Here is a 9,058-nt window from a genome sequence, read left to right as displayed (position 1 = left end):
CTCAGAACTCCACCTCCTTTGTTTCTCTTCACGGTGAGGAAGTAGAACGGCGGCATCCCCGCTTTTTCCTCGAAAGGTTTCCTGGTGAGGGATGCTCACTCGCCGCTCGGCCGAGTAGGACCGGAGCCCCCCGAAGGCTGGAGGGGCTCGAGGAGCTGAGGCAGTTTCCAGGAAAAGTGGCAATGGCAGGTCCTCCTCGGGACAGAATCGGACTTTCCACTAAACGAGCGATTTTAGCAACAGTCTCGGGAGCGGAGCGTCCGCATGGGACGCGCGGCGGGAGGGAGAAGGGGGGGGCGGTGGGAAGGGACGGAATGGAAGAGAAGGGGACGGACGGGACAGCCCTCGGTCAGAATCGGCAGTGAGCCCAGCAGGATCGGCGCAAGCGCCATCTTCTTGCTATTTATAGCGGGACCAGCGGGCGGAGGGCGCGGCCACGACAACAGCGAGACAGGGGCCGGGGTGAGCGGGGATCGGGGGATGCGAGCGGGCGTCTGCCGGCAGGATACGGCTCCTAAAGACTGCCGGCGTCGGGCACGGCTCTGCCGGGCGGCCGGAGATGGCCCAGAGCCCGGGCACGGGCTGGGCACCGCGGGCACCCCCGGGCAGCCGCGGCCCGGCGCCGGCAGCAGCAGCAGCGGAGCCCCGAACGGAGCGCGGCCGGGAGCGGAGCGCGGGCACCGCGGGCGGGCGGGGGCGGCCGGGCACGGCGGCAGCAGCCGCACGCCCTCGGGGCCCGGCCTCGGCCTTCGGAGGATGCGGCGGGGGGGAGCGGGGCCGTGCGGTGCCTCGCCCCGAGCCGGGGCCGCCGCTCCGGCAGCCGCTGCCCTCGGGGCCCGGCACTGACACCCGCCGTGCCTGCGCTCCCGGCAGCTGCCCCTGCACAGCCTCGCCTCGCCGCCGCGCTCTGCCCTGCGCTGAGCCAGCCCAGCCACAGGTGCGCCTCCTGACTGCACGCTCCTGAGATGGCAGATGGCAGGCGCCATCCTCAGCCCGGGGACCTGATCGAGGTCTCCCGGCCAGTCTACCAGCACTGGGCCCTCTACATGGGGGATGGATATGTCATCAACGTGACACCCGTAGGTAAGGCTGGTGCAGCCTGGCAAGTTGCAGAGTGTGTGTTGGGATGCCCCAAGAGCCCTGTCTCCCTCCATGGGCTGCTGCTGGTGGACCCTGTGTGTGTAGCTGCTTTTCCCAGAGCAGTCAGAACCCCATCTGAGATCCTGGAAGGGCCAGAGAGGGTCTGCCTGCCTGCTTTATCTCCTCCTTGGCTTACCCAGATGAAGGAGCCCCATCCCTGTTGGTGAGCACCACATCAGTATTTACCAGAAAGGCCAAGGTGAAGAAGCAGCTCTTGAAGGAGGTGGTGGGAGATGATAAATGGCATGTCAACAACAAGTATGACCGCTCCCACACTCCTCGTCCTGTGGGGGAGATCATCCGGCTTGCTGAGTCCTGGATTGACAGGGAGGTGCCATATGATGTGCTTGCCAACAACTGTGAGCACTTTGTGACAATGCTTCGCTATGGAGAGGGAGTCTCTGACCAGGTGAGTGACACGGGGTGAGCCCCTGGGTGCCTCCCAGAGCAGCTCCTGGCTGTGAGCCGGGGACTGGAACACAGCCTGCAGCCGGCATGGGGTCAGGCAAGTCCCAGGCATGGGCTCCAAACCAGCGCTGCCTCTGACCTCCCCAGAGCCCCGGGACGTGCAGGGTCACTGTGGTCTGTCTGCACCCTGGCAGTGCCCTCTCACTGAGGGCCAACTCCTGGGGTACAAACCTGGGTGTTACCCCTTCTGCTTATGGGGCACATATCTCTCACTGATTTATTTGCCCTGATTATCTCTGCTTTTTCTACATTATCATGCTGGGGGCAGTAAATACAAGTGCTCCTCATGTTTCCAGCCTGTGTTTACTTTCCCTTTATAGGTCAGAAAAGTAGTTATTGGTGCTACAGCAGCCGTAGGAGGTATCATTCTTGCTGGTCTTGCCACTGCTGTTGTGAAGAGCTTGTATGGGGATTCATCCAAGAGAGAGAGAAAGTACCACTGATGGGCTGCCTGGAAGAGCTCAGAGCAAGGCAGTGGGAGACCCTGGCAACAGCAGTTGCTGGTCAGCTATTGCTACGCCTGCCATCAAGGCTGATTAGCAACTCTGCCATCCTTGCTGTAAACATTAAATATGCCTTAATAAAATGTCAGAAACCCAAAAAACTTTAATTGCCCTCAAATCCTCTTTTATCTGAGCACAACTTTGTATCCAAGTTCCACTGTTTAGCCTGCTTTTCCCTGCTATCTCATTAAGAAATAAAAAGTCATGATTGGCACCATTTCAGGTGACCTCCAGCAGCACAAGCCTTGTTGCCACGTCTGCTTTTATTTCATTGCCTGTGATGATTTTTGTGGTAGTCTGGTTGCATTTGCTCTGGTGCAGGCTTTTCATCCATTTTCATCAATTGATTCCTGTAGGCATTTTCTGTATATCTGTGATTTTAACCTCAACTTTCCGAAAAAGTCTAATAAAAGTACTGCTGAGGGTTTTTCAGCTGAGGCTCTATGTGGGTGGGAAAGCCGTGGCTGCAGCATCTGCAAAGGAGCAGGCAGAGCATATGCAGTTTCTTAGAGCCTGTACTTGTGCTTCTTAAACTGAGAAACTCCTGGGAGGTTTGGAGGTTGGAGGGAAGGGCAGGTCTTACAAGCTGTATCTTTCAGACTTTTACAGGAGTACTCTGATTTTGGCATGGTGGTGTTATGTTTGGTTTTTCCCTGCCTAAAAAGTGTTTACAAATGTACTGAGCATGCTATATCCTTATCACAAAGCTGATGCGTGGATTGACTTGGAAGAAAACTGTTCAGGGAAAGTGTGCTTTATTTTTCTTTCCCTGGAGTATCTGTCTTAAGTGTTTGGAACCAGGCTACCTCTACCCCACTTGTGAGACACAGAATCCTGAGTTACTTTTCTTACAGACAGCTGCCTGGACTGCAGGGAGAGGTGAGAGCAGAAGAGCTGACTGTGAGAGGCTGGCTGGTTTTGTCTGCCCTGAGCAGGTTGTCCAGGTTTTACCCCAGCCAGCAACAAAGCACCAGGCAGCCTCTCCTTCACTCCCCTGCCAGCCCCATCAGGGATGGAATCAGAAGAGTTGCAGTGAAAAACTTGTGGCTTGAGAAAAAGTTGGTTTAGTAGGTAAACCCAAAGCTGTGCAAGCAACCAAAGAAAATGAATTAATTAATTAATTGGTTTTTTAAATGGCAGTTTTCCAATGTTTGAAATAATCAAGCCAAGGTTTCCAATTGTATTTTGCACTGCCCTTTGTTATTACGTGTGAGTAAAGCTCCTCGTTTTAATACAGGAAAACACATTATAATCAAACTGAAACTGAAACTCCTTTTTGGATTCCTGGAAATGAAACTGAGACTTCTGTCATGGCCAAGTTATTGAGGTGGTTATGCAGAACCTTTGAACTTTCCTGCACTCAGAGTATTCTCTCTGCAGCCCCTGAAAAGGAAGTGCAGTGTGAGTGCAATGTAGGGACCTCTCACATCTCTAATTCATCATGGAATGCAAGAGAACTGGAGTTACTTCATCTGGGGAATTGCCTTGCTGTTCTTGTAAGCTGTAACATTTCACAGAATGCTAAAGTTTGCAATCGTGCCGTGCTTCTCTTTGCAGTCAGGATGGTATTGCCCATTAGGGGCTGCCTTTCCGTGGAACCTGGTGGGTGCATTGACAGGATTTGGTGGAATGCTGCCCAAACCATAAAGAGAGTGTGAGGAGGAGCAGCAAAATCCATCACTTGCTGCATTCAGCACTTGTGAGCCTTTCTAGGAAATGCTGGCAAGACCTGAGAAGTGCTCAAATTGCCATGCAGAAGAGTCAAGGCTGTTCTTTTCCCAACAGCTGAGAGAGCAATCCTTGTCTGTGATGTGGGGCACAGCCAGAACAGGCACAGTGTGTCCCTAAAAAGCATGGAATTTGTAGGACATTAAACCATCAGAATGTGGTGCACATCAGAGGATGAAAACCTGGGCTGATTCAGTGCAAGCCAGGGAAGCCCCAACATTGTGCAGTCCTGACCCTGGCTCAAGGGCCTCACCTGGTCCTCTTCACTGTGTTTGTAGGTGGGGTAATGTAAATCTAATCCATCATGGTTTTGCTGCAAAGTCTTTTGAATTTACACAAGGCCGTTTGCACTGGCCATTTACATCCTCTGCTGGGTTCCGTACCAGTGGACTGGTACACAGGCCAGACATTAAACATGATCCAAAGGTTGTTTTAAAAGATGATATCCTGCCATGCGTACGGGAGCAAAGTCAGGATTGTTGCCCATCCCTGAACAGGACCCCTTCCAAGGCAGGGGCTCCTGGCAAAGAGGCAGTGACCAAACTTCCATCGTGGCAGGACCAGATTTTCCACACAACGGTGGTATCGGCAACAACCTCGGGAGCAGAAGGATCTGGAGCAGGTGGCGGGTGTGCCCCGATGGGTGGCTCCGGGGCAGTGGCGGCAGTGAGCCGGGCAGATTACACGCAAGAACCTCGTTCGCCCAATTTACAGCATTTAGAGGGAACTTTGATCCCGGCCACGGCAGCAGCAGGACAGGCACCGAGGTGAGCGGGGATCGGGGGATGCGAGCGGGCGTCTGCCGGCAGGATACGGCTCCTAAAGGCTGCCGGCGTCGGGCACGGCTCTGCCGGGCGGCCGGAGATGGCCCAGAGCCCGGGCACGGGCTGGGCACCGCGGGCACCCCCGGGCAGCCGCGGCCCGGCGCCGGCAGCAGCAGCAGCGGAGCCCCGAACGGAGCGCGGCCGGGAGCGGAGCGCGGGCACCGCGGGCGGGCGGGGGCGGCCGGGCACGGCGGCAGCAGCCGCACGCCCTCGGGGCCCGGCCTCGGCCTTCGGAGGATGCGGCGGGGGGGAGCGGGGCCGTGCGGTGCCTCGCCCCGAGCCGGGGCCGCCGCTCCGGCAGCCGCTGCCCTCGGGGCCCGGCACTGACACCCGCCGTGCCTGCGCTCCCGGCAGCTGCCCCTGCACAGCCTCGCCTCGCCGCCGCGCTCTGCCCTGCGCTGAGCCAGCCCAGCCACAGGTGCGCGTCCTGACTGCACGCTCCTGAGATGGGACAGGACAACAGCCACCCCCAGCCCGGGGACCTGATCGAGATCTACCGGGAATTTTACCAGCACTGGGCCCTCTACATGGGGGATGGATATGTCATCAACGTGACACCCGTAGGTAAGGCTGGTGCAGCCTGGCAAGTTGCAGAGTGTGTGTTGGGATGCCCCAAGAGCCCTGTCTCCCTCCATGGGCTGCTGCTGGTGGACCCTGTGTGTGTAGCTGCTTTTCCCAGAGCAGTCAGAACCCCATCTGAGATCCTGGAGGGGCCAGAGAGGGTCTGCCTGCCTGCTTTATCTCCTCCTTGGCTTACCCAGATGAAGGAGCCCCATCCCTGTCGGTCAGCATCGCATCAATATTCACCAGAAAGGCCAAGGTGAAGAAGCAGCTCTTGAAGGAGGTGGTGGGAAATGATAAATGGCATGTCAACAACAAGTATGACCGCTCCCACACTCCTCGTCCCGTGGGGGAGATCATCCGGCTTGCTGAGCGCTGGATTGACAGGGAGGTGCCATATGATGTGCTTGCCAACAACTGTGAGCACTTTGTGACAATGCTTCGCTATGGAGAGGGAGTCTCTGACCAGGTGAGTGACACGGGGTGAGCCCCTGGGTGCCTCCCAGAGCAGCTCCTGGCTGTGAGCCGGGGACTGGAACACAGCCTGCAGCCGGCATGGGGTCAGGCAAGTCCCAGGCATGGGCTCCAAACCAGCGCTGCCTCTGACCTCCCCAGAGCCCCGGGACGTGCAGGGTCACTGTGGTCTGTCTGCACCCTGGCAGTGCCCTCTCACTGAGTGCCAATTCCCAGGGATAAAAACCTTGGTGTTACCCTATGGACAGCCATTTATTCTGTGGCCCGACCCAGAATGCCGTGACCTTCCCAGAGTGAGAGGTCCTGCTAGAGACACCCTTCTGTGGGTCTTGGGCACTCCTCCAGCCACCAGGCAGCCTCAGCAAGGTGCAGCCAGTGGCTGCCAGTGATTTAGCTCTGAGTAGTGATTTCTGCTCTTAGCAGTGATTTCAGCTGCCTTGCAAGGTTCTTCCATCCAACTCAGGCACAGAGAGACACAAGTACCATATAGCGATTGCACAGGGTAGGCTTCATTGTCCAGCACCCTGCAAAGGGTAGCCAGGGACTACAGCTCCCAACTAAACAGGGCAAATGCTGCAGTATTTATGGGGGAAAGCAGGTGTGGTACCAAGGGGGAAAGACCAACCGGTTGGAAAGGATCTACATGGGTATATCAGAGCATTGTGGCTTCTTTGCCCTATCTGGAGAGAAAACTGCCTCATCTAAGAGTTATCTCCCCGGGGAGGATTGAAATGAGCTTATAACATTCCATTCAAGAGACATTCCTCCAGGGCAGAGGCCTGGCAGGCTCATCCACCTCCACATTACCCCATCTGCTAATGGGGCACATGACTCTCACTGATTTATTTACCCTGATTGATTTACCCTTCCTTTTCTGTATTATCATGCTGTGGAAGGTAAGTATAAGTGCTCATCATGCTTGTAGCCTGTGTTTTTCTTTCTCTTTTAAGGCCACAAATGCAGTTGACGGTGCTACAGCAGCCGTAGGAGGTATCATTCTTGTTGGTCTTGCTGCTGCTGTTCTGAAGGGTTTCTCTAGGGACTCATCCAGGGAAGAGAGACGGTACCACTGATGGACTGTCTGGAAGAGCTTGGACCAAGGCAATGGGAGTCCCTTGCCACAGCTGTAACTGGTCAGCTTTTACTACACCTGGCACCAAGTCTTCCCAGAAACCATGCTACCCTTGCTGTAAACACTAAACAATCCTTAATAAAATGTCTGCAATCCAAACTCATATCGTCTTAAAATCCTCTTCTATCTGAGTATAGCTTTGTGTGCAAGTTCAAGTCCAGCCTTGCTTCTCCCTGCCGTTCCATTAAGAAAAAAAGTCAGTGCTTTACTGGTGTGCTGTAATTTTGACATGGTGGTGTTTTGCTTACTTTTTCCCTGCCTACAAAGTGTACCTTTCCCTGGCTCTTCTGAGTCTCTTTGGGACCAGTAAACCCCGCAGTGTGGGGAGCTCTGACAGGAAAACCCAGTGGGCTCTTTGTCTCTCACCAGTTCCACTGTGCCATCAAAGTTTTTCCCCTTCACAACAATAAATGCAGTGATTGCTGGCATTGCACCCGAACAAGCCTGACAGATGATTCTTATGGTCCCTTCCCTCCCAAACCAATCCAGGATTCTGCTCTTTGAGCAGTGAAAACATTGAGGCTTAAAGAATAGCACGGGCAGACAGGAGCCTTTGCCTGCCATGGCTGGGGCCAGTGAAACTTCAGTGACCAAATGTTGATTCTAAAGCGTTCATAGTCCCAGCACCAGCTAAACCTTCCCCCAGCCAGCAGGAAGGAAAAGGAAAGGTCCCTGCAGTGCTGGGGGGAGGGTTGTGAAGAATGAGTTGTGAGGCATCTATGCTTCATCTCCCAAAGTACTGGGCCATGCTATTTTCTCACCACAAAGTTGGTGTGTGGATTGACTTGGAAGAAAGCTGTTCAGGGAAAGTGTGCTTTATTTTTCTTTCCCTGGAGTATGTGCCTTAAGTGTTTGGAACCAGGCTACCTCTACCCCACTTGTGAGACACAGAATCCTGAGTTACTTTTCTTACAGACAGCTGCCTGGACTGCAGGGAGAGGTGAGAGCAGAAGAGCTGACTGTGAGAGGCTGGCTGGTTTTGTCTGCCCTGAGCAGGTTGTCCAGGTTTTACCCCAGCCAGCAACAAAGCACCAGGCAGCCTCTCCTTCACTCCCCTGCCAGCCCCATCATGGAGGGAATCAGAAGAGTTGCAGTGAAAAACCTGTGGCTTGCAAAAAATTGGTTTAGTAAGTAAACCAAAAGTTGTGGAAGCAAGAAAAAACCCCAAAGAATTAACTCATTGTTTTTTTAAACATTAGTTTTCCAATGTTTGAAATAATTAAGGCAGAATTCCTGTTGTTTTTCTGCTGTCCTGTGTTTTTGCAACCTAAAAAGATTTTTAGTTTTAGTACAGGAAAACATGTTATAATCCATCTGAAACTGAAACTCATTCTTGGATTCCTGGAAATGGAATCAAAACTTTTTTCACAGCTAAATCAATTAGGTAGTTTTACAGTTGGCCATGAGTGTAGTCAAGACTGTTCTTTTCCCAAAAGTTGAGAAAAATATCCTTGTATGTGCTCTGAGGCACAGCCAGGATAGGCGTAGCCTGTCCCTAAATGGAAAGACTTTGGTAGGGATTTCAGCCATGTGGATCTGGTTCATACCAGCGGATCAAAACCTGGGCTGAAGCCCCAGCATTGTGCAGCTCTGAGCCCAGCTGCAGGGTCTCATATCGATCTCTTTGCTTTGTTTGCAGGTGGGTTAAAATAAATCTAATCCATGCTTTTTCCTGCAAAGCCTTTTGCATTTGCATGGGACCATTTGAGATCCCTCTGCAGCATCCTCTGCCATTTGTGGAATGGACTGTTTGACTGGTACTCAAGGCAGGTTTTAAGCAGCATCCACAGGTTGTTGTTCTGCATGATAATGTCCAGTGGAATGACAGGGTTAGTGCTGTTGCCCATCACTGGACACGAGGATCAGTTGAGGACAAAGACTCACTGCAACGAGGCGGCAGCTCGACTTCCTCGGGTACAAGATGAGATTTTTCTAATCAGCAGGTGGTCTTGGCACTACGACTGGAAGCACAGCCTTCTTTAGAGCAGGGGTTGACCGTGACAGGGCGGGACGGCTCTGGAGAGGCACTGGCAGTGAGCCCAGCAGGATTTGCGCAATTTCCTCAGCCATGAGCTAAGTTATAGCGGGAGCAGCGGAATTCTGCAAACCATGAAATTCCTCCCAGTAGCAGCTTTTCCCACAACTGCATATGCACGGGCATTGCCACTTGTCCTGAATTTTCAGATGGGCAGCACTCTCTCTGCTTTAGAGGAGGTATTTGGAAAACT

General features: G+C 53.7%; 2 protein-coding genes across 2 annotated transcripts; both read left to right on the top strand.

Moving 5' to 3' along the window:
• Window positions 1–367: 367 nt before the first annotated feature.
• LOC120757358 (phospholipase A and acyltransferase 1-like) lies at window positions 368–2,353 on the top strand. Its single transcript, XM_040074635.2, has 4 exons — window positions 368–462; window positions 874–1,083; window positions 1,281–1,549; window positions 1,929–2,353. Exons 2-4 carry the CDS (start codon window positions 966–968, stop codon window positions 2,049–2,051), a joined length of 510 nt encoding a protein of 169 aa, XP_039930569.1. The 5' UTR covers window positions 368–462; window positions 874–965; the 3' UTR covers window positions 2,052–2,353.
• Window positions 2,354–2,489: 136 nt separating this feature from the next.
• PLAAT1 (phospholipase A and acyltransferase 1) lies at window positions 2,490–6,894 on the top strand. Its single transcript, XM_058421996.1, has 4 exons — window positions 2,490–4,606; window positions 5,018–5,227; window positions 5,425–5,693; window positions 6,649–6,894. The coding sequence occupies exons 2-4, from the start codon at window positions 5,110–5,112 to the stop codon at window positions 6,769–6,771; spliced, it is 510 nt and encodes a 169-aa protein (XP_058277979.1). The 5' UTR covers window positions 2,490–4,606; window positions 5,018–5,109; the 3' UTR covers window positions 6,772–6,894.
• The last annotated feature ends 2,164 nt before the right edge of the window (window positions 6,895–9,058 follow it).

The sequence above is a fragment of the Hirundo rustica genome, chromosome 10, assembly GCF_015227805.2.
Source record: "Hirundo rustica isolate bHirRus1 chromosome 10, bHirRus1.pri.v3, whole genome shotgun sequence".
Lineage (NCBI taxonomy): Eukaryota > Metazoa > Chordata > Aves > Passeriformes > Hirundinidae > Hirundo > Hirundo rustica.
Note: the sequence above shows the minus strand (reverse complement) of the source record. Positions and strands in the feature narration are given on the sequence as shown.

Bases quoted from the DNA above. Each gene is read 5' to 3' on its own strand.
- PLAAT1 (XM_058421996.1), top strand. From the start codon at position 5,110: ATGGGACAGGACAACAGCCACCCCCAGCCCGGGGACCTGATCGAGATC. The intron at 5,228-5,424 runs GTAAGGCTGGTG...TGGCTTACCCAG, and splicing joins CATCAACGTGACACCCGTAG to ATGAAGGAGCCCCATCCCTG. The intron at 5,694-6,648 runs GTGAGTGACACG...TTCTCTTTTAAG, and splicing joins GAGAGGGAGTCTCTGACCAG to GCCACAAATGCAGTTGACGG.
- LOC120757358 (XM_040074635.2), top strand. From the start codon at position 966: ATGGCAGATGGCAGGCGCCATCCTCAGCCCGGGGACCTGATCGAGGTC. The intron at 1,084-1,280 runs GTAAGGCTGGTG...TGGCTTACCCAG, and splicing joins CATCAACGTGACACCCGTAG to ATGAAGGAGCCCCATCCCTG. The intron at 1,550-1,928 runs GTGAGTGACACG...TTCCCTTTATAG, and splicing joins GAGAGGGAGTCTCTGACCAG to GTCAGAAAAGTAGTTATTGG.